This window comes from Myxocyprinus asiaticus, chromosome 40 (assembly GCF_019703515.2).
Source record: "Myxocyprinus asiaticus isolate MX2 ecotype Aquarium Trade chromosome 40, UBuf_Myxa_2, whole genome shotgun sequence".
NCBI classification, from domain to species: Eukaryota; Metazoa; Chordata; class Actinopteri; order Cypriniformes; family Catostomidae; genus Myxocyprinus; species Myxocyprinus asiaticus.
In genome coordinates this window covers 19,562,676-19,590,540 of record NC_059383.1, presented here as the reverse complement: position 1 = coordinate 19,590,540, position 27,865 = coordinate 19,562,676, and the positions used below count along the sequence as shown (strand labels likewise).

General features: G+C 39.9%; 1 protein-coding gene across 5 annotated transcripts in view; it reads left to right on the top strand.

Moving 5' to 3' along the window:
- LOC127431253 (neurexin-2-like) overlaps window positions 1-19,364 on the top strand; it is a 599,363-nt gene extending 579,999 nt beyond the window's left edge. For all 5 annotated transcript variants that reach the window (XM_051681607.1, XM_051681606.1, XM_051681610.1 and 2 more), the window contains 2 exons: window positions 14,024-14,102; window positions 16,374-19,364. In XM_051681607.1, the coding sequence (XP_051537567.1) occupies window positions 14,024-14,102; window positions 16,374-17,170 (876 nt within the window). In that variant the 3' untranslated portion in view covers window positions 17,171-19,364. The remainder of the gene's footprint in view (window positions 1-14,023; window positions 14,103-16,373) is intronic.
- Window positions 19,365-27,865: the final 8,501 nt, after the last annotated feature.

The window sequence follows — 27,865 nt, the reverse complement described above, 5'->3', positions numbered from 1 at the left end:
CGTGGCTGCTTTGAGCGGCGCCGTGAGCCCAGGAACAAATCATCAAGCCACGAGGGTTCAGGGGAGAGCAGAGGGTTCCACTCTAACCCGACGCTCGCGGCCGCCCGGGAAAGCATGTCCATCATTTCGGCATCGGCCTGTGACTGGGCAATCGTCCCCGAAGGGGGAAGCCCAGCTGAGGCTTCTGCGTCCGACTGGACAAGCCCACTCTCCGATGCTGCACTCGAGAGCTCATCATCTTCGCGGGCTCCGAACAAGAAGCCAGACTCACCGTGAGACGAGCCAGCAAACTCATCCGGAAGCCCGATTGGGGCAGACGAGCGTGCTGGGAAATGGGAGGTCCGTGGGGGGATACCCGGCGGAGACGATCCCATTGGGGTCCCCAAATCACCCCCAGTGCTAGCCGCGCTGGCCTCATACCTGTAGGTAGAAGGACCGATGCGGGGAGCCGCTGGGGTGACCACAACATTTCCATGGTCATGTTCTCGCAATGAGAACATGAACCATCCACAAACGCTGCCTCTGTATGGGTCGAGCCCAGACACGAAAGACAGCGATCATGACCATTCGAAGTTGAGAGATAACGACCACAACCAGGAAGAACACACAATCGGAAAGGCATCTTTAAAAAGACGCATCTTTAAAAAGACGTTCTTTGTGTGCCGCTCTTTTAGAGAAATATATACTCTTTTAGAGGAAAAGGCTCTTTCAGAAAATATACTCTCTTGTTTTTCTGCCGAAGTGCCCAGGGGCGTTCTCTGCACTGCACCAGTGCAGAGGAGGGAGAAGCCGCTGAAATGCGCCATCAGATCCAGCAGAGGTGAATGAACAGTAGGATTCAGCTCAATGAGCATGACCGTTCAGCTCCGAAGAGAAAATCTGAATGAGTGGTTGCATACCAGCTCCTTTTATACCCGTATGTCCGGGGGAGTGGCATGCAAATACCACTCGCCAATTTTCATTGGCCTTTTATCAAAGACCAGAGGTGTCTCGGGCTCCCAAGAGTGACCCCTAGTGTCACTACATTGACACAACGTCGAGTGAGTGACAGATAGGGAACCATGATTTTATTAAGGACAAACTTGTTGAAGTGTTTGTTGATGAACAAATGAAAAAATGACTTGACTTGACTTGTTACCAAATACAGTATTCTTACTTTGGATTTGGAAGTAATATATATTTTTTCTGAAAATAGCAAATACCGAACCATACCGGATCTGTGACCTTAAAACCGTGATACAAACCAAACCGTGAGAAAATTTAACCATAACACTCCTAATTTAAAAAATGACATCTTTCTTAACTCGGATTCAAAGGCTTATTTCACAGGGTTCCCACGGTCATGGACCAGAAACATCAGGGAAGTCATGGAAATGGAATTTCTATAGTAATTATTATATATGAACTGTGAGTGAATCGTTCTTTGAGTTGGTTCCTTTTAATGAATCGGACAAACAGTTCACAAAGGGGCAGTTCACACCAGACACGTTCTTGTGTCTGTCTATGCCGTTTTTCAATAGTTTTTTCCATGTAAACATATACTAGATAGACATCTTTGACCGTTGAGCCATGCCTCACTGTTTATAAACATCTCGTGCAGGAGCGCCACATTTTTAGGTGCCATGTGAAGTTAAAAAGGTGCCTCCAGACACCCTGCATTTTTCTCTTTTTGTGGCGGTGCATCTACCTTTTTTAGGGCATGGATGCGTTCGGTGTGAAAGGCTCCTAAATTATTCATTTGCCAGTAGGTCTGAATTAAAATGAATTTTAAAAATCTGTATTCAGTGTAGAGCCGAGGAGGGCGGGGCCGGGCTGGAATGAGACACACCCGGTCCCCAATCAGCCTGATGGGGCGCGCGAGGGATAAAGGCGGCCGGGGACTACAGCTCGAGAGAGAGAGAGAATTACAGACAGCTGTACCGTGTGTTTTTGGTTGTGTGTTGTGTTTAAGTTGTTCATTAAATTATTATTTATATTATTAAGCCGGTTCTCGCCTCCTCCTTTCCACTGAACCCCCTTACACTGGTGCCGAAACCCAGGAAGGAGGAGGGATTCCCTTCGCAGGGTCCTCGACACTGCCGTCCACCCAGGGGAATGCCGCTGCCGTTCGACGGGGGACGGAGTAGCCCGACCACCCGGACGCGGGGAACGGCCGCCGTCCGCGAGGCGAGTGGGGACGGGACTCCCCGACCGCCTGGAGCGAGGGAGCCGCTGCCGGGGGCGGAGGAGTGCCCTGCCGTCACCCGGGAACGCGGAGGGGTCGAGAGAAGACCGCCGTCCGCGGGGGGAGGAGGGAAGCGACTCCCCGACCGCCTGGAGTGGTAGGGCTGCTGCCAGGGGCAGAGGAGTGTCCCCACGGGACGCCGGGAACGCGGAGGGGCGTTCTGTCCGCTGGGGGTCGGAGGTCTGACTCCGGTCCGCCCGGGGAGGAGCGGCTGCAGTCCGCCTGAGAGGGTGGAGTAGTGATCGAGGACCACGCGACGGCGCATCAGAGAACCGGTTTCTTTTTCTCTCTCTCCTCTCTCTCTCTCTCTCTGTCGCTCCGTGTTGGCCTTTCCCTCGCCATTTTGTGTTGTTGTTGTTTTTTCCCCTCCTGTCTCCTCCCAGGTCGAGGAAGGCGGGGACAACCCGCCGGCAGTCGGGGCATAAGGCACGCCCCCCCCACCCCCCGGAGAGGAAGGGTGGGGAGGATGTACATCATGCCGGGGACTCCCCGGCCTGAGGCAACGCCGGGAGGAGTGTAGAGCCGAGGAGGGCAGGGCCGGGCTGGAATGAGACACACCCGGTCCCCAATCAGCCTGATGGGGCGCGCGAGGGATAAAGGCAGCCGGGGACTACAGCTCGAGAGAGAGAGAGAATTACAGACAGCTGTACCGTGTGTTTTTGGTTGTGTGTTGTGTTTAAGTTGTTCATTAAATTATTATTTATATTATTAAGCCGGTTCTCGCCTCCTCCTTTCCACTGAACCCCCTTACACTCAGTAATCAAAAACAGCTTGAAAGGTAATGGAAAAGTCTAAATTAATTGATTAAAAAGGGTGTTAACCCTGATTTGTGCATAAACTCGCATTCATGTAGCATGGCCTGTGACATTTAAATGTTTATTTCTCTCTTGTCGTTATAGCATAGACAGAAAGTCTTTGTTCCTAGCTATTCCTGTCTATTGACAGTCTAAAAAAATGCATTAACCTCCAGCATCATCTATTAAATACTCGAGCAGAATGCTATTTATATAGAGAATATTGATTGTAATATCTGACATATGTGTTGTCTCCATTTTTTGCCCTGTACACAAACATATTGAAAGGGAGTTACAAGCTCTTCTGTTTGCCTCCCCTACTGTCAGCCTTTGTTCATCTGGTGTTCAACTCCATTGATCAGGAGATGCGCTTTGATAGGAATAAAGGGCAAGCTCAATAACAGTCAGTGTCAGTCATAGCCAATGTGCCAAAATCCATAGCCGCAAGTGGCACGCATTAGCTCAAATGAGGACGGACGCGGATTCTCTCACGTGTGCACTGTGAATCACTGCTGATCTGCCCTGTACGGAGTGTAAATAGCCTCTAAAAGCAGCAGCAGGGAAATGGGGATTTGAGTGAGACAGCTTAATGTCAAGGAACTCCCAGTGCTCCACTCCTCTCCTTCTCCCCGAGATGAGTAAAACATTTATATGGAGTAGCACCAAGCACAGTGTAATGGACTACTCATTCATTCATTTAGACCTTGAGATGGACTATATTCACATTCACTGTAGAAAAGAGATATATCGAAGGACAGTTCTTTAGATATGGCCCATTCCGAAACATAGTGAGCCCCTTTTGGAGGCAGTATTTTAAGGCATTATAGGGGTGCTGCTGATGCAGAGGCTATTCCAAATGGTACACATGTTTATTATGGTTCCTGTACCTTAACTGGTAGATAAAAGCTCACGCCAGCACCGCCGAGGTCATGGGTTCCATTCCCAGAGAACCCACAAACTGATAAAAATTAATGCTTTGAATGTGTTGTTAGTTGCTTTGGATTAAAGCAACTTGCCAAATGCATACATGTAAATAAATAATGTATATTTAGACTAGAAATGTAAATATAGTATAAATTCCAAGAGGCCTTTATCACATAACATGTTTTTGCTTCTCCACTGTTTTTAATAATTTTTCTACGTAAACGTGCAAAACAGACGACTTTAACCCTTGCACCGCATCTCGCTGCTTTTTGAGAATCTCGAACATGAGAAGCATGTTTTTAAGATAGTAAACAACTTTAAAAAAGAGTGTCACATGACATCTGCATTCTGTGAATTTTTTTGAACACAAGCACATTTTGTTTGAATGGCCCCTATGAAGGGGCGCTAGAATTTACAGGGGGTATGCAAGATCAATGTTGGCACCCCCTTTGTCTGGCACCCCAACGTGTTGCATATAATGAATATTGTAGGTGCACCCCTGCCCCTAAGACAGAATCAGATGTAATCTTGTATCATACACGTGTCTTAAAAAGAAATTGTTGTGCAGTTTTTCTACACGTAAACATGGGCTAGATGACTGCGTCTCGCTGTATTTTCAGTGTCTTGCGCAGAAGTGCAACTTTTTTTAGACACTTTTTTTAGTGCCTGAACGGCCCCTTAGAAGGCAGCTGCCTATGTAGGCAGCAAGGCAGCTCACTATATTTTGCAACAGAGCTATTATCATCATTTTACAATGATGGAGTTTGTGTAAGTTAACGTCTGAATATTTGAAAGGCAAAACTGCTCGGCATGCATTTCAAGCTCATTCGAAGTGTTTTGAAAATCAGTGGAAGTTGCAAGGTCAGCAATATGTTATTATTTCAGCCTCATATTCAGGCTCATTTTCAGCTGCTTGCACTATTTTGTACTTCCAGCAGCACATATCTTTTGTTCCAAGATTGCTTTTTTCATGACCTCATATTTGGCCTTAAAATTGGTGGTGTGTTTGAAGTGAACCTCCACCATACCATTTAAATCACATGTAGCCGGTGGGTTGTAAATAATCACACCGGATACAAAACTCTTTTTGGGGGGGGGGGGGCTTATCTGTTGGCTGTTTAAAACAATGGTGCCGTTTTGTAAAAAAAAATAATTAAAAAAAGAATTTAAAAAAAAAAGAATAAAAAAACTACACAAAATTAAATACAGTAGAGGCTAATGTCCAAATCAAAGGAAAAACAGGGCATTATACCCATAGACTTGAACACATACTTAATACATGCTTAAACACTCACAGTATTTTATGCATTTAACACATGCTTAAATCACTCAAAGCATTTTATGCATTTTTAACCAGGCTTTAAGCACAACAGTTCAAACAATAGAATTCTTATATTTTCACATATAACACGTATTACACTTATTCACCAAACTGGAAAACACTCTGGGCTATAAATCATTAAAAAAGATATGATTCATTCTAAATTTACATACCTAGTCAGTGCATGTGCAGCAAACGTGGTCAAACTCCACACATGCAATCCATATGCATCCTTCAAAAATGATCCATATCAAACACTCAGTTTTAACATACAACTCTTCTGAACACACATTTAATGCAATTTATGAGCATCTTGTGTAAAATTTTATATTTACCCAAAGAATTCTCAAACGATGAACAAAAACAGGAGCTCTCTTGAGCTCTCTTGCACAATGTTTGTTTTTACGTCTCCAACATGAGAGAGTGCCGAAAGCAGGTGTCGCAAAACTCTGGGTTCTTAAAAGGGCCACGTCCAGTTTATGACTAGAGTTCAATTTCATGAAATTTCTCCACTTGGCTACACACAGCTCACATCAGAGCTCTTGCAGTTCATTAGAAATTACCATTGTGAATATAGTGTCTGTCAAGTAAGCCCTTGATTAAGATGACACAAGACTAGGAGTAGCGTGGCGCCATGCGGGGTTCGGACGTGTGAATGGCGAACTCTGCACACTTTGCTAGTTTTTAATTCTTTTGGTGTCTTAAACTGGTGAGATTCAATACACCCTGCTACATAATTGTTCTATGAAGCCAACATGTCAAAGAATTAAAATTCCTTGGGCTCTGGAGATATTTAAAAGACACTTACGTGCTCAAGTTGATAGCCCAGACAGGGCCGCAGACCAGGGACTCAGTTTGGATGGTGCAGCGCATCAGCTGTCCAACATGTCTGTAATGCTGGCGAAGGTTGTGGCGGACTTGGAGGATCTTGCTGTAATATGTCGATCGATCACTGCGATGGAGACAAAATTCTCTGAGTTGGTTACAAGAATCAGGGATGTCGAGAAGCGATTATCTGGAGTCATCGGAGAGGGAATTAGCTACTGACCTGTAGCGACCAATGTAGATTTGGAACGCGTTTGGGAAAAGCTTGAAGACCTTGAGAATCGTAATCGGTGAAACAATGTCTGAATTGTTGGAATTCGTGAGCATGAGGAAGGCTGAGATATGGTAAAATTCCTAGACAAGCTCTTTTCGAGTCTGCTCAACATAACAGGCCATAAGCTGGAAATCGAGTGAGCTCACAGAGTTCCAGCTCGGAGATCCGTGGAAGGAGACAGGCCACGATCAATTCTGGCCAAATTTCTGAGATCATCCGATAAAGATCTCGTGTTACGTGAGGCGAGAAGCAAAGGAAGGCTTTCTTGGAAGAACCACAACATTTTCTTGTTCCCAGACTTTGCGAATTTGACAAGAGAGAAACGTGATCGATTCAAGGAATGCAAGAAACTCTTACATCAACGGAAGATCGCTTTTGCTCTGATGTTCCCGGCCAAGTTGAGAATAGATACTAAGGATGGCCACAAAGTATTTACCTGCCCACAACAAGCAATGCCCTTCATAGAGGCAATGGGTGAGTAAGCCATTTGATGTTTCTCATGTGGCCCCCGAGTGAGTTCGTCTCACCGAACATACACTTGGTTGTACGAGAAAGCTGGGCGCCTTTCTTGTTTCTTTTTGTGCTGGTTCCGCCTAGTGGCTGGAGTTTGTTTTGTGGAATAACACTTCTTCGGGACAGTTGTGGATGAATTTGCTCGTTCTTTGTGCTTATGCCTCCTATTGGCTGGAGTTTGTTTTGTGGAGTATTTTTTATTGGACATTGGAAGGTGTGGAGAGTGGGGCGGGCCAATCAGCGACTGTGTGGAGCGAGGCCGGGATGGACACCTGCAGCAGATTATATCACCCAGCTGTGGGTGATTACAGCATTAACGGGCAAGAGATAAAGCCGTGACGAGAGCTGCAGTCGGGGAGAGACACAGGGAGAGAGAGATACAACGAAGCTGTGTGTGTCTAGGGAGCTGGAAAGCACCCCGTTGATGTGTGTTCGTGCTGCTGAAAAGCAGCGGTGTTGAATGTTTTTGTTACACTGAAAAGTGCTGACAATAAAGAGTCTAATGTTGGATGTTTGCACGGCTCCCTCTTCCTTCAGAGAGTCAAAGAACTTCCTTACAGAAGGATTACGTCATCTGCTGCACTTATGAAACAGCCGGCTCACTGAACATTTGTTTGACTGTCCGAGGAAACTGAATGGCTTTTTTTTTTTTTTTTTTTTTTTTTTTGTGCTGGTTCCGCTGGGGCTGGAGTTTGTTTTGTGGAGGAACACACCTTCGAGACAGTTCTGTGAATTAATCTACATGTTCTTTGTGTTTATTCTGCATATTGGTTGGAGTGTGTTTTACAGCAGTGGTTCTCAACTGGTTTTGCTTCGGGACCCAGATTTTACATTGGAAGTCACGTGGCGACCCACTATAGTAAAAACGTAACCTGTATTTAATGTATCCTGGGTCGCATTTCCTTTTATCTTGCATAGTTTTGATCATGGTTTTCAAGTATAAGGGCATGCATCAAGTGACATTATTTTTGTTGTTGACGTCAACAACAAAAGCTACAGGAATTTTTCTCTCCCCCCTTTTAGAAATTTAAGAGCATATTTATTTATAGGCTATGAGCCCATTATTATCCCGTTTGTTTCCTAATTTCAAACAACATTCAAACAGAACATACACATTATACAGGAGGAAAGGCTTCTCATTACCATAGTTAGGTCAATGTAGCTACTCTTAAATAATAGTAATAATAATAATAAATTATAGTATTGATGAAAAAAATATATAAGCCAAAACACATTTTGAAACTTTAACTACAACTGCAAATGTTGATATAAAAATGAGGTCTAATAGATTCTACCTATAGCTTCATAAGAAACTATAAAAAACAATTCAAAATAGAAGTTACTTTTACTCATGTAAAATCGTGAAACTTTGTAAAGGTGATGATGCGTAATAAAAAAAAAAAGATTCATTTATTTTTTTTAGCACATAGCACAGTGCTGTTTGGCATGTCAGGGCTGCCTGTTTGATAGGTTTGACTTGACTTTCTCCATAATGCTTTAAACTAGAAAAGTCTCACTAGAATTCAAATGGGTCACATCAGTTTTGAGGTCTGCGTGCTGTAATATTTAGGGAAGCCCGGTTGTTGTGCCCGCGCGTCAGAGAGCAGAGCAGATCATTAGCAGGAGATGGTACCGTTACACTCGCGTGAAAGCTTTAATCGCACCGCGAAAATATCGCAGTGCAGATGAGAAGCCTTTAACTGAATGCGAGATTATCATTAAATCTCTTCATTAAATATTATATTATCATTAAATAATCTCTATCACTTGGGCGGCCGCTGAAAAATCTTCAATGGGAGAACCATGGCATTGTTCTTTCCCTGCTGTCCGCGACCCAGTCAGAATAGACCTGTGACCCACTTTTGGGTCGCGACCCACCAGTTGAGAAACACTGTTTTACAGAGTATTTTCTGTCATGTAATTTGTCTCACAAAATTTGTATAGAAGCACCGAACTTGAGCAATCCGATGGCAAAGTTATCGCAGGGACTCTCGTAGGCATACATGGACTTTTTGAGTTAAGAGGGATGGATGCTGCGCGGGGTTAATGCGCACGTTTTAATTTTTTCTGTTTGTTTGGTTCTGGGGGAAGCTCGAGGTTTGATTTTTACACTAATGGGGAATGTGGTCTTTATAGTCTTGTTTTTGACACACAATCTATGTTTTCTAATATGTCAAAATGTCACATGTTAATATGAGTGGATTATCTCTCTCCACGTGGAATGTTAATGGGTTGGGGCACCCCATAAAAAGAAGGAAGGTTATTTATTTTCTTAAGCATGAGAAATATGATATAGTGTTTCTTCAAGCAGGAAACTAAACAATTTGGGAAGATATGGGGTGGACATGTAGGGGAGTCATTATGTTGATAAGTAAATATCTACTATTAAAATGTCTCAAACAGATTAAAGATAAATTAGGAAGAGTCATTATTGTTTTAGCAGGAATTCAGGGGCAAATGTTGATTTTTGGCTAATATTTATGCACCTAACATTGATGATCAGGGCTTTTTTATAGATCTTGAAGGGATGTTGCCACTGGCACCCCTCATGATATAATATTGGGAGGAGACTTTAATCTTTTGATGGACTCAGTCCTTGTGAAGTGTGCAAGCCCCCTAGAACAACATTGACGCTTCACAGGATGTGTAAAAATCTTGGTCTTACAGATATTTGGAGACTTTTGAACCCATCTGATAGGGACTATACATTCTTTTCATCAGTCCATAAGATTTATTCTAGAATATAATTTTTTTATATCTAAGTCCCTCATTTCATCTGTTTTGGATTGCTCAATTGGAAACATCTTAGTCTCAGATCACGCCCTGGTGAGTTTAGAGGTGTTGCCACATACGGAGAAAAAGAAATCATATAGTTGCTGCTTTAATGTATCCCTTTTGCAAAATCCTGATTTTCAACAAATGTTAAAGGCTGAAATCAATGTTTATATGGAGACCAACTGGTCCTCAGTATCCTCTGTGGGTGTGGCTTGGAAGGCAATGAAGGAGGTTCTTAGGGGTCAGATCATACAGTATGCCTCGTTCATCAAAAAATCTAAAGCACGAGAACTTGTGGAGTTAGAAGGGAATATTAAAAGTGCCGAGGCAGAGCTGAAGCACCGATTGTCATCTGAGGGCCTCATGGAATTGAAATATAGATATAATACTATTTTGTCATGGAAAGTGGTGTTGTGGTTATTCATGGCAAGACAGTCATACTTTGAGTCAGGGGACAAAGCAGGGAAGCTTTTGGCTAGATATATAAAGCAGAGAGAGTCTTTTTCTACTATTCCCTCAGTGAAAACTGCTAGTGGTGAAATATTTACCTCAGCCGTTGATATTAATAATGCTTTTAAAGATTTCTATAGTTCCACGTCTTCGTCTACTGATGAAGATATTAGAAACTTTGTGGAACCATTAGATCCCCCTAAACTGACGACTGAGCAAAAAAATTCTCTTGATTCTGAGGTGGTGAAATACAGAAATTCAGAATCAAATACAGAATCATTAAAGAATGGAGGAGCTTGGCGAGGTAATTAAGGCCTTGCCTACAGGCAATGCTCCGGGGCCAGATGGCTTTGCTGCTGAATTTTTTAGATCTTATGCTACAAACTGGCTCCACTTTTGTTAGAAGTTTATACAGAATCATTAAAGAATGGAAAGCTTCCGCCAACCATGACACAAGCCCGGATCAGTCTGATTCTTAAAAAGGACAAAGATCCAAGCGAGTGTAAGAGTTGCCGTCCAATTTCCCTGATCCAGCTAGACATTAAAATATTGTCAAAACTTTTGGCTAATCGATTAAGTAAAGTTATGACATCTCTAATACATATAGATCAGGTGGGGTTTATTCAGGGCCACAGCTCTTCTGATAACATTAGGCGTTTCATCAATATCATGTGGTCAGTGGCGAATGATCAGACTCCGGTCTGCCCTCTCACTTGACTCCGAAAAGGCATTTGATTTGGTAGAATGGGATTATCTTTTTAAGATTTTGGAAATGTATGGGTTTGGGAGTCATTTATTGGATGGATTAAGTTGCTTTATAGACAACCGTTAGTGGCGGTACAAACAAATGGATTAATTTCAGATTATTTTACTCTGGATAGGGGCACCCCGCAGGGTTGCCCTCTTTCCCCATTATTGTTCTGTCGTGATGGCGCATAAGCTTCTGCCTTTCACAGATGAGATTTTATTATTCGTCTCCGACCCTACTAGATTTGTGCCTTGCCTCCACAGAATCATTAATTCCTTTTCTAAGTTCTCAGGATACAGATTCAATTGGTCTAAATCCGAAGCTTTGGCTCTGACAGCGTACTTCTCAGAAACAGCTTTCCAGCCGGGCGCCTTCCATTGGCCCAAACAGGGCATTAAGTATTTGTGCATTTTATTCCCAACAAATTTGTCTGATTTAGTTAGAGTTCACTTTAACAAAAATGTTTTCAAGCGATGTGGGCAGGTGGGCTTCATTACATTTATCGATGATTTACTGCTTTTGGAAAAGGTCATGAGGCATCAGTGTATTACTCCCTGCTAATTCAGAGTCTGGGGGATGGAGCTTCAACTTCTCTCAAGAGATTATGGGAGAAATATTTAAACTTTGAATTGGAGGAGGGAGAGTGAGCTAGGATTCTAAAAAAACGTCAAGTCTGCATCTAGAGATGCAAGGGTGCGCCTTATGCAATTCAAGATTTTACATCGGTTCTATTGGACCCCCCTCTAGATTGTATAGGCTTGGTCTTAAAGACACACCCACCTGCTGGAAATGCCAATCAGAGGATGGAGACATAACCCATGTCTTTTGGTGGTGTCAAGATCCATGAGTTTTGGTTGAAGGTTCAGAGTTTGGTGTGTGATGTATTGGGCACTCAGGTATCATTTTGCCCCAGACTCTGTATTTTGGGCGATGGGGCGGTCATTGATGTTGAAAATAGACACATAAAAAGTTGGTTCTTAACCAGTGTCATGATCGCCAGACAGATATTTTTAAGGGGCTGGAGGTCGGCTGGAGCACCCTCATTTCAGGAGTGGTGCTCGGAGATGGGAAGGGTGGCGGCCTTTGAAGAAGGGTCATTTAGAAGAATGGGGAAGTTTAACTTGTTCATGGAGAAATGGGGCAGATATCTGTCATTTATGGAAGTGTGATTATTATAATATTTTTTATTTGTTTATTTATTTATTTATATTTATTTATTTTTTTGTGTGTGTCTATATCATTTACGACCACTGGGATGTCGTTGGGGGCCAGGGTGGGATTGGGGATTGGGAGGGGTAATAGTGGGGGTTAATGTTGATTCTGTGTATATATGTTTTGTTTTTCTATGTTCAAATATGTGAATCAGTAAAAATTGTTAATTTGAAAAAGATGACACAAGACTATGTTTCCCTTTTAAGGATTAAGGCATTTAAAGTGCCCTTGACTGGGTGTTTTTCTTTCAAAACATTAGTCATGATGCATTTGTCAGAATTGTTGGCACATATCTAAAAACAACCTGCAATTCCAGCGCTCTTAATAAACTTGTCTTACTGAACAAATTGGCATTGTGCAGAACTGCAGATAAGAAGTGTGCTAATTATCCTCTAATAAACGAAGTCAGGCTAAATTAATGCTGCAGTGCACCTTTTAATTAGAGGTTCAGAATGTCAGAGTCTTTAATATTTGTAAATCATACTCAAAAACCAGGCAGATTTATCGAAGCTTTTTTACTTTTGTCCCAATAGGTGCTTTGATGGTCCAGAAAAAGCTTCTTTTTTTTCAGACACTGATGGTACACTGTACTTTTGATGTTCATTTTTATTTAGATTTATTTTAGGTTCAGCAGCATTCAGCTAAATCAATATTTGATGGATGCCAAGCTCAAGACATATTTTTGTATATTTAGTGCAAATAAAGCATAATAACATGTTTGATGTGACTGAAAAAAATCAGCCAAGGCTTTGAAGCTGAATATGTTCCTCAATGAGATTACCTTCAAAATTTAAGTTTCAAAATGTTTTGAACTGGCAATGTTGACCAGACAAAAGACAAGAAAACAGCAGTAAAAGGTGAACTAAATCAATATGACAGTATTTGAATACAGCCAGACTGATTAAGACCATCTGCAGGCCTATTCAGTTAGTGTATGGACCTCAGTCATAGTCCCAAAATTGCTGGTATTTAAATGCAGGGGCCAATGCATATTTGCATATATTAAATCATAATCTCACTGGGTCTTGAAGAAAGAGTTAAAAAGTATTATCTCAGCAATCACATCATGGAAATCACATATAGGATCCTTTAGGGCACGATAATTTCTCACTACATTAACTCTATGATGTAAATGTTTTCATTTATATGCCTATGTGAAAACTATTCCTCTGTCTGTTTATATTTTCGATGTGCTTATTAATCCAGAGCACAAATGCAAATATGGATGTCACCAACAATAAATATTTTCTCATACCTCATCTAGTGCTTGCAAAGGAGTCTAATTCTGTAGATGCTTTCCAGCCTCTCAAACAGATAAATACGGCCATACAAGTGAATGGTGAAATTGTTCTGACCTCTCGACGAGAAAGGACAAACTGATGCGTCCAAATCAGTCATGGCCCAGATCCAATTACATGTTTTATGAATGTGAGGTATGAGTCTGGAATGTAAATTAAAACTCAGGTCGGACACAGGGGCAGTGAAGTCATTCAGTCTAGCATCACAGAAACTATCTCGGTATCTCAGTCCTCACCCAGGTATCATCTTACCCTCAAAGCTGAACAAATGTCTATGCAATGACAAAATAAAGGGGCTAAATAAAAAACTGGCCAAATAAGATAACATTGTTTTTTTGTTTGTTTTTTTAATAAGGGGGCACTAGGGCTCCATGTAAAATTTAATTCTTACAAAGATTACTACAAAAAATATTATTAATAATAATAATAATTTATAAATTATAATATATAAATTATTATTACTAAATTGCTGTGTTATTATTATTAAATTATTATTATTACAAATATTGTTACAAAATGTCTTTTTGTTATCACATAATGTAACTTAAGGATATTACATGTTTAACACATTTTACAAGGTTGTAGAAAAATTAAAAAGAGTCTATAAACTACACCTTGCAGTGACCACTTTAAAATCAGTTTGTCTCTGTGTTGTGCTCTTTCAGAACTCAGACGACCTGCTGGTGGCATCGGCAGAGTGTCCCAGTGATGATGAGGATCTGGAAGAGTGTGAGCCCGGCACTGGTGAGTACACACACTGGACATCCAGCATTACTGAAACTGTACACACCAGCACACCAGATGATCCCTGCTCACAGGCAGCACACACTATTCCTGTTAGATCAGGAACAACTGTCGTAAATAGATGGAACATCACTAAATAGATACATATACAGATAGATAAATATGCCTATACATGTTTAGATAAGTTTCAAAATTACAGGCTTTAGTATTGTGTAGTTATTGATCAAAATCAATAAATACACAATTTAAAAAAATAAATACAAAAATTCTGTTTGCCGTAATGCTTCTCTGCCAGCACTTAAACTCACATTAAACCTACAAAAAACATGAATAGTTTAAGTTAAAGATATGTACTTTGGAGCTCAATGAGTCATTCAGAGATCTAAATTACTCGCTGACTTACGTTTATAGGAGTTTAGGCTAAGGGTTGCATTACTTGAGGCAAGAGTGGCCTTCTTCTACTGCCGGGGCTTTTCATAATGCTAAGTGGCCATTCCACTCCATTATTGGATTCCAGTTTGGCCATTCATCATTTATATAGGTGTGATGTCAAAACCGTGGTGCATATTACATGGAATTATTCCTGTGTGCTCAGCTTTTGCTCCTGTGATTGTGCATTATGTTGCAATCATTGAGTGCTGTTGAGTGGTTGAGCTCTTTCTGATGGCCTGTCTGAAAAATCAGCTAGCTTTTTGACATTCTGTCCAAGCCTTTAGTTTCTTGTCAATTTACTTCAGTTTAACAAAATGTTGGAAGATGAAAATATTTACATATTATCCCTGACATCTCAGATATTTAAAAAGTGGTTCAACAACCCCATTTCTTGGCTTTGTCTCAAAACCTAGTGAGTTGGACCTCACAGGCGTGCTTCTTACACAAACATAGCTCAAACCCTTGGTAAATTAATTTAAAAAATCCTTTTAAGAGACCAAATTTTAGACAAAATTGAGACAAAATCACATATATTCTTCATGGATATAGCAATCCCATGATAAATAAATAAAGATAACAGAAGAGCTGAGGAAAATATTGATTTTATATAAAAATATTTTTAGGAAGTAGTTCCATATTTTTTAAATGTATTGTTAAATTATATTTCAAACAATATTTGTTTGCTTCAAAGTTTTGTTCTCAACTTACTGTATTAGCTCAGCCACGTGAGAATGTCAGCATCAGCTGTGAGTGTTAGTCTAATCTCTTGTGCAGTTCATCAGAATGGACCCTTTTCACAGACTGTGATGATATGTTTCTGCCATATTTAGCATAAATATAGCAACCTTTATATATATATATATATATTTTTTATTATTATTAGAAGTATTTGTGTTGTATTACCCTGGCATTCATAAAAAAAAAAAACTGTCACCACTGCTGCAATGGGGTTTCAAATACAGCTGCTGATGAAGTTAATCCATCGTGCACAATTTTTTCCTCTTTTGGAAAATCGTGGAAGCATAATAGTGGATTTTTTTTCTTTTGCTGTTGGAGAAAATGTGAACGCAAAAATAATATTTGCTGTGTCTGTTAACAAAGTTGTTGGCTGTGTAGAGCATCTCAAATCAATTACTTATTATGAGGTTCCTGTTTGGTTATCATAATGTTTATGTTAACAGTTCCCTATTTAGGCATTAGACAGCATGTCTGCTCATAAGGTTTTGAGATACAGCATTTAATATTTTGTGGTTTATCTCAGAATGCATGAATGCAGATGATTTTGTCATTGCAAAGTACAATCTGTATTTTCATGTCAGATGAAAGACTAGAATACAGATGAGTCGATAAATTATAAAAGGGAGAAAAGTTGTGTTTTTTTAAAGGGACCATCTTACACACCTTTGTTTTTGTTTGTTTTTTGTAATTTGCTTTTTTCCATGCAAAAATCATGCGGCCTATTTGTTGATGTAAGTGACCCAAACTCCATGGTTTGCTATCTTATTTAACCAAAGAATAGTCAAGAGCTGTTCAAGATATGGTTCTATTTTAGTTAAGTTTTGTGATCTAGAAATATTAATGTTAGCCAATTCTAGGCATTTGAATAGGCTTTGAAAATATTTTTAGCAATTTTATGTAGAACCTTTGTCTTAGAATAAACAGCCAAAAAAAATTGTAGTTCTATGATTAATTAGAAATGATAGTTTAATAGTCTAAGTAATATTGATGTAAAACTCAGGTTCAGAAATGGTAATCTATTATGTGGGCATGTGTACATGTATTTATTCTTTAGTCCTCGTTAATTCTTTCTCCTCTCTCCTTTCTCCTCTCTCGTCCCAGGAGGTGAACTAGTGTTGCCCATAATAACCGTGGACACACAAGACCCCCTTTCCATGGCCACCCGTTACCCTGCCATACCCGCCCCTCCCACCTCCCTAACCCCTCTCCAGACCACCAAAGAATCCCTCATACTGTCCGACCCCCGCCCACCATGCCCTCCAGACCAGGAGGACTGTGGCGACCCCATGGAGGTGTCAGCCTTCGGCTCCGGAGAAATGACGGAGTCTGATGACGAGGACTTTTATAAAAATTCCCCTGTGGTCACTGACAGGACAGTCCTGCCTCCACCACCTGCCATTGGCAATAGCGCGGGCCAAGGTCCAGGTGATCACCACTCACCGGTCCCCGAACCCACCACCCACCCTAACCAGCTCCACATCCCGGCGGGCAAAATGAACACCCGTGACCAGGTGCTCCTGCCCCCTGCCCCATCCTCGCGTCACACACCAGGGCTAACCTACCCGCCTGATTTCTCCCATGTGCCCACAGCTCATCCCACCGATCTAATAGAGAAGGGCCGCCCCGGCGCCGTGGAAGTGATCCGGGAGTCCAGCAGCACCACAGGCATGGTGGTCGGCATTGTGGCAGCGGCTGCCCTGTGCATCCTCATCCTCCTTTACGCCATGTATAAATACCGAAACCGAGATGAAGGCTCTTATCAGGTAGACCAGAGCGGCAACTCTGGCTCTGAAAGCAATGGTGCTGTAGTCAAGGAGAAGATGCCGAGCACGACCGCAGCTGTCGCCAAGACGACCACCAAGGGCAAGAAGAATAAAGACAAAGAGTATTATGTCTGAGGATTGAGTGTTTGTGTGTGTGTGTATGTGTGTGTGAGAGAGAGAGAGAGAGAGAGAGAGAGAGAGAAGGGAAAGAGGTTAACAGATAAGATGTGGGCTGGGTGAGGATTTTCAGAACTTCAAATCACCTCCTCTGCATCCTCAAACATTTAAGCCACAAAATCTTCTGTTTATTTCTCCTACAAAAGTTTTTTTTTCCTCTTCTGGCACAGAAAGATAAAGATGGAGGGAATGTTGAGGAATGAACTTAGATAGATGGATGAATCCTACCTTCTTTACTCTCTTACAAAGCCGTTGTTGTATGTAATTTGATCTCTTTCATGTCTCAAGAAAATCTTCCATTACATTTCAGATGATGTAATGCTCTCTACATTCTTTGCGATTAAAAATGTATGTTTCGCGTGGTCTGAGCATCCACGGGAAGGTAACAAAACACCATGGACAGGGAGAGAAACCCGTCTTCGACATGCAGTGTTTTACAAATTTCTCAAAACACATGGTCTTGGTGCCATTCCTGGTTATTTATTTAATATTAACTTCAAAGAACTATAAAATTGAGATAACAAAATGTTCCCTGGCCCTCACAGTAATAATTTATGTAGAACAGAAAGTGATTGTGTTAGTTATTTGCATGAGACAAGCAGATGCTGCTATCAGTTCTTTAGGATAGTCTGACACCTTTTAGTGAGAAATAAAATCATTCGTTTGGAAACATGGCAGATAAGATTGCATCTTTTGCTTTGTAGTCCTGTAGAGCTGAAATACCCGAGTAGTTTGGATTCATTTCTGCCTGGATATCTTTTGTCAGGTGTATAAATTAAGATTAATCTGCCCTTGTCATGAAACACATGAATCGAATTCTTTCTTTCTTGTTTATCTGCCATGGTTGAATAAACACATTCTTGCTTAGAAACACATATCAGCAGTTAGACAGCAAAGCCTGCTTTGACACCTCCACCAGCAGGTATGAGAGAGCTCAGATGGCTGTTAGAAAGGTAAGCGCCCATCTAATGACCATGAAAGGCATTCAAGAGAAGTCTCTCGCTCTCTCTCTCTCTCCATGGTACTAAAACATAGTGATCTGTTTGCCTACTAATTGTGTTCCATGCATGATGTATTCACATTCAGCTTTCAATGAGAGTTTTTATATGATATGAAATGCAAATCGTAAAGTTGACAACTCTAATCTCAATTGGAGTGATTCAGAGCACACATTTGCCATAAAAGAGCAAGACATGGACAAAAGGAAAACCCTTGGAAAGCTAGACTACCCTGAACTGAACATCAGCTCGGTTGTATCTATGTAAATACAGGACATTGCTGAAAACACATCAGGATGCTGGTTTGTGTGTATCGTGCTGGCAGTATGTATGCGTGTGTGTGTGTGTGTGTGTGTGTGTGTGTGTGTGTGTGTGTGTGTGTGTGTGTGTGTTTGTGTGCGTGTGCTTGTGTGTGAGTGTTTGTCCCTGTTTGTCCTCTGGCATGAGAAAGATATACGCAAGACTACCAGAACTCTTTCTCATGCCCCTTATATTCTCTATGGTATGAAACTACAGCCCAAAACCCATCTGAATGAGACTACTGACAGTGAAACAAACAGGATAAGGCAATGTGAAGAGGAAATCATATTTTGAGAACTGTGTGGCATTTCTACTGGGAGGAAATAGAACTTGTGTAACTGCATTGTGATGCCAATTCAACACCTTCCAAACCTTAAAGGAAAAGAAACCGTTAAGGAGCGAACTGACAGAACTTTTAAGGATAAAACAGCACAACTTTGTGTCCAGACTTTTGTATCAATGAAGGACACCTCCTTGAAAGGAGAATTAAAAAAAGAAAAGAAAGAAAAACACAGTATACTATCTAGATATTTCTCACATTTGAAAATATGAGTTTCCTGAATTGACATTCCTTGTTATCACAAAGAGGATTTTGTTTAGTCCTTTCTCTGCAAATGAAAAAAAAAAATGTTATTCACTACAGATATTACTTCAGTTACATGAAGTGATTTACAAATGTGAAGTTCTGAATTTAAAAAAAAAAAAAAAATGTCTTTGGAATTTTCTTGAATTTGGTAAAATATTAAGCATTACATCTAGCCACACCTCTTTTTTGTTACATCATCAACAGGGCTTTTCTGTTTGTGATATTGTTTTGTTTTGTTTGTTCTTTTCAAATATAATTGTCATATACATATGCTGGTCAAAGTATATTCCCGTTCTTAATGTAATTGTAAAGTGTTACTGTGAGATTAAATCTAAATATGTGTACATTGACAGAGGGAAAATACACTTGGTTCTATACTTCGTACATATTTGGTCAGTGTGGTCTCTTATTTAAAAAAATAATGTGTTGACTTAAAGAAGTCAAAAGCTCAGTGTACCAGAGTACCGCCTCACTGGTCCACTGTTCAAACATGAAATCTTCACTATACTTATTGTTTTCTACAGTTTCAGACTCACATATCAGACTCTCAATGTTGTTTTGTCGGGCTGGATGGGCCACTCAAACAGAGCGTTTAATATAGAGCCACAGAGACACAGTGTTTACATTTTTCAAGAAAATTAACCTAAAAATGTCTAAGTTGTTTCTGCATATTAAGCTATGATAGGAGAAACTAGTTAACACCAAAAAAGTTACACACAATAGCCACAGAAAACCCCATCAGATCACTTGACAAGCACATTTTTCTGTCCTGTGCTGAAGTATTTCTTATTGAAACAGGAAGTTGAGGATATATTACATTTATTACAGGGTTTTGCATAACCAATATTTTTTAGTTTACATCACAGCCATGAACCATCATTTGCTACTTGCTGTTACTTATATATAGATATAATTACATGCATTATATCTGTGCATGTAAGATGAGTCAATATATCTATTTCAATATATACTGTAACACAACGTCATTTATAACAGGCACAATGAGCATTCATCATAACATTCAAAACAACATATTTCAGCACTGGATCGCTGCATATATAACACGCACTCCTGTCTTGCTCAAGAACTGGCAGTGTTTCTTCTGCATTAGACACTAACCTGACAAAAACTATTTCAAAATGTGGTAGGGTCATGTCCCACTTAGGGCCACCGATAAGGGGGACACTGGACCTTTTGTCCCGTTCCCGGACTTGTGGGGGGCACGTCCGGACTGGAGGGGGGGCCCACAGAGAGGCTTTTCCATATTGCACCGCGCATCTAAACGCATTTAGTGGGAGGCGCGGTTATAAAAAACAAGGGGACAGTGCACAATAGTGAAAGCGAAAGCCACCGCGATAGCGCATGTGGATGGAATAGTGCTCAAAAGTTTGCATACCCTTGGAGAATTGGTAATATATGTACCATTTTTAAAGAAAACATGAGTGAGCAGGCAAAACACATTTTTTTATTTCTTATGGGATTCATATTCAACTGTAGGGTATAACAGAATGGCACAATCATAAAACAAAACATGGCAACAAAGAAAAAAATGAAATGACCCCTGTTCAAAAGTCTTCATACCCTTAGTTCTTAATACTGTGTATTGCCCCCTTTAGCATCAATGATAGCATGCAGTCTTTTGTAATAGTTGTCTATGAGGCCCCAAATTCTTGCAGTTGGTATAGCTGCCTATTCGTCTAGGCAAAATGACTCCAGGTCATGCAAAGTCTTTGGTCGTCTTGCATGAACCACATGTTTGAGATCTCGCCAGAGTGGCTCGATGATATTAAGGTCAGGAGACTGTGATGGCCACTCCAGAACCTTCACCTTTTTCTGCTGTAACCACTGGAGGGTCAACTTGGCCTTGTGCTTAGGGTCATTGTCGTGCTGAAAAGTCCAAGAGTGTCCCATGTGCAGCTTTCGTACAGAAGAATGCATATTGTCTGCCAGTATTTTCTGATAACATGCTGCATTCATCTTGCCATCAATTGTCACAAGATTCCCCGTGCCTTTAGAGCTCACACACCCCCAAAACATCAGTGAGCCACCACATGCTTCACATTGAGGATGGTATTCTTTTCACTATAGGCCTTGTTGACCCTTCTCCAAACATAGCACTTATGGTTGTGACCATAAAGCTCTATTTTGGTCTCGTCACTCCAAATTACAGTGTGCCAGAAGCTGTGAGGAATGTCAAGTGTTGTCAGGTATATTATAACCGGGCTTTTTTGTGGCATTGGCGCAGTAAAGGCTTCTTTCTGGCAACTCGACCATGCAGCTCATTTTTGTTCATGTATCGTCGTATTGTGCTCCTTGAAACAACCACACCGTCTTTTTCCAGAGCAGCCTGTATTTCTCCTGACATTCAAGGGTCGCTCAACCTCGCCCGCACCGTCCGCCCGCAGCGCGCCGAGGGTACAGGTGACCTCAGACACTCGCCATCGGTGCCTTCGTCGGTGATCCTTCCACGCTCGGTGAGGACGAACCGCGGTCCGCCTCGGGCGGGGGGACGCCACCTCCCCCGCCTCGGCCTGCTTTTTTTCGGGAAAGCAGCTCAGGGGGCACATCGCCATCTGTGGGTTTTTCTTTGTATCCTGAACAATTCTTCTGGCAGTTGTGGCTGAAATCTTTCTTGGTCTACCTGACCTTGGCTTGGTATCAAGAGATCCCGAATTTTCCACTTCTTAATAAGTGATTGAATAGTACTAACTGGCATTTTCCAGGCTTTGGATATCTTTTTATATCCTTTTCCATCTTTATAAAGTTCCATTACCTTGTTACGCAGGTCTTTTGACAGTTCTTTTCTGCTCCCCATGGCTCAGTATCTAGCCTGCTCAGTGCATCCACGTGAGAGCTAACAAACTCTTTGACTATTTATACACAGGCACTAATTGCAATTTAAAAAGCCACAGGTGTGGAAAATTAACCTTTAATTTCCATTTAAACCTGTGTGTGTCACCTTGGGTGTCTGTAACAAGGCCAAACATTCAAGGGTATGTAAACTTTTGATCAGGTCCATTTGGGTGATTTCTGTTATCATTATGATTTAAAAAGGAGCCAAACAACTATGTGATAATAAATGGCTTCATATGATCACTATCCTTAAATAAAAGATATTTTCAAAATCAATGCCAAAATTTCACAATTTCTGCCAGGGTATACAATCTTTTGAGCACAACTATACCTGTCCGCACAAACCCGGTCAGACAACTGACTGGATGGGGCCCACTGAATATGTTTTGTACCAGGCCCAAGTATTTCAAACTTCAGCCCTGACTCCCACCCGTCCCTCCCATAAATTACACCTATTCCCTCCCACCCTCATGTTGTTCCAAACCCATATGACTTTTGTCCATGAAACACAAAAGGAGATGTTATGAAAAATGTTAGCCTCAGTAACCATTTACTTCTATTGCATATTTTTTTCCATAAAATGAAAGTGAATGGTGACTGAGACTAAAATGCTGCCTAACATTTCATTTTGATTTTTCATTTTTGGGTGAACTTTCCCTTTAAATATTGAATATGAAAGGTTTCATGTTAGACTGTCAGAAGTTAAAGAGATCCATGATTTCCTGTGTCTATCCTGTGCTCAAAATTGGGCCCTATGATTTCCACAATGCGGAAAACGCAAGCAGAATTGCGGAATTCAGCTGTTAAAACAGAATGAACTAAAAAAACGCAGAATGTCATTAAAATTGTGATATGTCCTACTGTGATAATTAAACCATAAAAGGCTGTGATTTAAAGAATATACAGTCAGCATTTGCTGTGCGCTTCAAAGTGGTTGTGTGAAGCCGGCTGCTTATACACTGAAAACACCACATCATTAGCTCCACGTGCACAGTGTGTATGTATTACAGTAGATGACAGAGAGCAGAGCACTTATTCATCTTCTAGCACCAGCACGTGCAGACTATATTTTTATATAATTAACAGTGTTGGGTGTAGTTGGATTACATAGTAATCAGTTACTGTAATTGAATTACTTTTAGGCACAAAAGTAGTGTAACACATTACATTTTAAATTCTTGCGATCAGATTACAGTTACTGACTTTCAATGAAAGTTATTATTTTTCAGTACATTACTTGGGTTACAAATATTTCTAAAAAAATATTATTTATGTGTAATGCAATTAAAATTTGAATTTCTATGTTTATATGTATGTCTGTTTGTGTTTCTGTGTTATCTGAAGGGTGTGCGACAATGAACAAGGACAAAATATACATTATTTTGAATTTGTTGATCAGAAAAACAAAAACAAATGGTGACAAGTGTTTTAGAAAGTAATTTAAAAAAGTAATTACTAATGTGGTTACTTTTTCAATTAAGTAATCAGTAAAGTAATCTGATTATAATTTTAGAGATGTAGTAATTTGTAGTGGATTGTAGTGGATCGCAACCTTTTGCAGTTTAATAATCACATTTGGCCATATAGCGAACTGTTTATACAGAGGTGTGAAGTTGAACTAAAAGGCTTCCGCCAAAATTAAAGCTCAAATTAACTTGATGCCTGAAAAAGTTGTGTTTTGAATTATGCTGTTAGAATCTGTATAGAAGCACTTAATTTGACAAAAAATAATGCAATGGTATGTTGAAAGGTCATTGTTATGTTTAAAAGTTTTATGAATTAATGTATTTAGACAGCCTTTTGATGAAAAAAATTTAATAAAACATATTTCATAGAGCCCTAAATAAAAACATGATGTATCCATTGTACAAACTCTCACACTGTGGAATCAAGCCCTAGTGTTACATTGCAATTTCATCATCCGTTCTTATATATTGATGGGTTCCTACCCAAGAAGACTCCACATACTACTGCTAATACAAAAAAGTCTTTAGAATCATCTGCTGTCATCCTGATCACATCCAGGCAGAAGACAGGCCTGTAACACTTTTTCCCCATGGCCTTATTGGATCTGAAAGGAGAGCGGTCTTAACCTTTTGTTTTGTTAACCTTCTCCTCCCCCTCCACTCACTCTTTTATTTTCTTCAAGTTGTTCTTCATAAATAACTTGACACGCTGCAGTACAGATGGAGCTATTTCAAGGTTGGAGCTGAGAGCATGTTTATGGTGAGTGGTTTCCTGGAATAAGTTGTGAATGTGGATTTGGATGTACAATCAGACTAATATTTCTAGGAGCCAGGCTTTCAAGGGCAATGTAGTGTTGATTGCTTTCAAATTATAAACCTGGCCATAACAGAGTTCTATTATGATCATTATATGCAGGTCTAGAGTAAATTTAGTGTAGTAAATCATATTTAGCCAATCTGCACAGAACACACTGAAGTACACCATTTAGTCAAGTAAGTGCTTTCATTTAGTCAAAGACTGTGCCAGTATTTTCAATTATATTCTGGCAGACGTAAAACTAAAGTTCCAGTCTCGCCCTCAAATGTGGTAGATGACATTCAAATCACAAGAATAAAATGAAATGCAAATGACATTTCCACTTAATCTATAGCAACAGGCAGATGTTGACAATATTTTCATGCAAGTGATTTTGTACCTAGTCTCCAAAGCAGTGTTTTTTGTTTTTCTTATCAGAGAATAACCCAATAATTATTTCAGTAACTGAAACAATAGACGATTGCCAGGGGCGGGTAAATGTAAGGTGAACAGCATACATAACCTGCTGCACACATTATTAGACTGAATTAGCAAGTGCTTATAAAAGATACAAGAATACAGATCAATGGTCTCCATAGATAAGACCTACAGTAAATAACATCAAGCCAGCCGCAACGCATGTATGGATCAATAAATAGTGGGAAATTAGTTCCTGCTGTAAGGTTTAATCTGTGATTACATGTTCCTGCCCCTGACGTCTTGAAAATATCATATTATGAAAGACAAAGATGCAAGAAAATCTGCCTACACATTTTGATGTCAATTTCCACCAGACCCTTTCTCACACTCTGAGCCCTTGATTTAAGATTTAATGAATAATTTAGTACTTGGTTCCCCATTTGCTGTTAAGTAGAACTCAAATGTTCACATCTGCCAATTCACTGGTCCTGCCAGAGGGAAAGCATTAGGAGTAAAAAAAAAACTTTCCCAAATCTCACAACAATGAAAGTGTTTGTTAAGCGTGAATCAAAACATTAATTTGCTGTATTTGCTAAGAAGCTTTTCATTTTATGTTCTAGTACGTTGAAAAGTGAGTTGTCTGGAAAGGCAGAGAGACCTATACCTTACACACAGTGAGTCGTGATAGACAACTGTGATGCCACCTGAGACTGAGACTCAAGTGTTCACAGAGAGGCATTGCATTTAAACAAAACTGTGGGAGACTGCCATCTGCTGTCTAAATCTGGTCATTCATCAATCAAGCTATATTTCAATTTTAAGTAGGGGAAGACTGGGGTAAGTTGTCACACAAGGAAGTTGACACAAGGGCTATATCTCAGTTACCATAAGATATGGAGTGAAAGGCCCAATAACAAAAATGTGTGTTTTCTTTAGCAGTAGCTTTGTATGTTGGTTTCAACCCAGTACACCTAGTTCAAACCCTCATAAATTGGAATATTTGTTGTGTATTCTATCCTCCAAGCTAAAATTCCAAACAAAATTTGGAATTTTTTTTTTTATTATTATTATTATTATTTTATGTTTTTATTTTATTTGTATTTTTTATGGCAAACAAGTATCACAATAAATCCACATTGGGTCAGGGTAAGTTGTCAGATTTGTTTTAAATGTTATAAATGTTATAAATGTATACAATTTATTTATTTTATTTTTTGGCCAAAAAAATTGGTTTGTTATTTTTGTACCTTTTTCATTTTTGCTGTTTCATTAATTGTTTTGTGCTTCACAATTTTTTATTGTTTAAATTTCGCTCAAAGCCTACAATAGGTTGTTTAAAGGCAGTTTCCATTTGTGACAAATTTGTCCATATAGTGTAACAACATGCCACGTGTGTTCAATGAACTGTATCTTTACTCCTAGCAATAATGCTGAAAATGTTCAATAGCTTTTTGTAGACAAGACTTTAAAGGTGCACTCAGTAATTTATTCCTCATTAAAAGAGTTTTACTCCAAAATAATAATAATAATAATAATTTTGAAACATATGTATAAAATAATGAGCACTTGCATAAGATGAAGACTCATATTAGTAACTTTATAAAAGCTGTTTAATTCTACATGGAGAGGGTCCTCATTGGGGTGGCCATGTTGGATCACATGACCAGTCAAACACTACTTGCTTAATCTCAGTAAATGCCCTGTTATTAGTCACTTTCACTCTTGGATTAAATTAATCATGGCTGACTGTGAATAGTGAATTCCTACAATGGCATCTGTAACTGACAACCATTCATTTAAATGATGCTGCAACTCTCCTGCTACTCAATCTAACATCAAAACAACAGCATATATGGGTTATGTGGAATATAGCAAAATGTATGTTACCCACCTATCGAAAATAAAAAGATCAACTTCTGCATACGTCTTCAAGCCTTTTACCTCTCGGTGGTCTCTCCACCACTGAAAAGCCTCGCCAATGTTGACGCGGCTCCTAGCCCTCGACTTATCATAATCCTTCTATTGTAGTTCATATTCGTCTGACCTTTTTCTCTTTGTCTGTTTCTCAGCCATTTGTCCTCCATGGAGTTTAGAAAGTTCGCATCAGCCAGATTTGCCGTAGCTCTTCTAATGAATTTCGCTCTGTCCCAACCCCCATCCTGTGCACACGCAAGAACCACCCCCTGTTGCTGATTGGCTGGAGTAGTGTTGTGTGGATCGGTCTGTTCCACTTTGTTTTTGTCCCATTTACAGAGCCAGGGCTGTGTACAAATACTAGATTTTGTTTTCAGCCCACCCACAGAACAGACAGCTAGCAGACTGTGAGGAAATATTTGCAGAATTTGACAAAAAGTGTATTGGATTAGAATTACTGAGTGCACCTTTAAGTTATGAACCCATTTCTTCCAGAGTAACTTCCATAGACATCGAGGGGGACCCGTCACCTCATATATTCAAATTGGTGGTTGATCGATATTGGTTTTTAATATGGTTGACAAATAAATGATTATATTTTATTATAATGATTCATTCCAAATCTCACCCCACCCCAATAATGATTATTTGGTTACAGCCTTGATATCTATCTATATTATTTTTGAAGGCATGATTCTATTTTTAACATTTTCATGAAAAAGCAAAAAAAACTGTAGCTATGTGATAACGAAATAATCAGTCAATAAATGAAAAAAGGAATGTTAGGCTATACAAACATGCATTAAAATGCCTATGAATTTTATGTGTCATGTCATTTAAAATATATATGCAAATGAGTAAGCCAGTTTGATGGTCTTAGCTGATCTCCCAGCCTGGCCAAGCTGGTCAGTGTGCCCAAACCACTATAAAACCTGGGAGACCAGCTAAGACCAGCAAAACATCTAAGGCTGTTTTAACACAGACAAGCACCAAATGAAACAACGGAAGGCACCTTTCTCCCATCACGAAAAATGGCCTTGAAGTAAAAACATTTGTATCTTTTAAGTCATCCTATCTTTTCATTTTATTTTATTTTATTTTATTTTATTTTATTTTATTTTATTTTATTTTATTTTATTTTATTTTATTTTATTTTATTTTATTTTATTTTATTTTATTTTATTTTATTTTATTTTACCAATGCCATCAGCAGAACTGTGTTAAATAGGAAAACGCTCTAGCCAGTCATGTGGTTTGAAGTGACAGACTCCTGCCGCAACCAATCGTATTGAAGCATCAGTTTGCTTCCTGTAGGTGGGT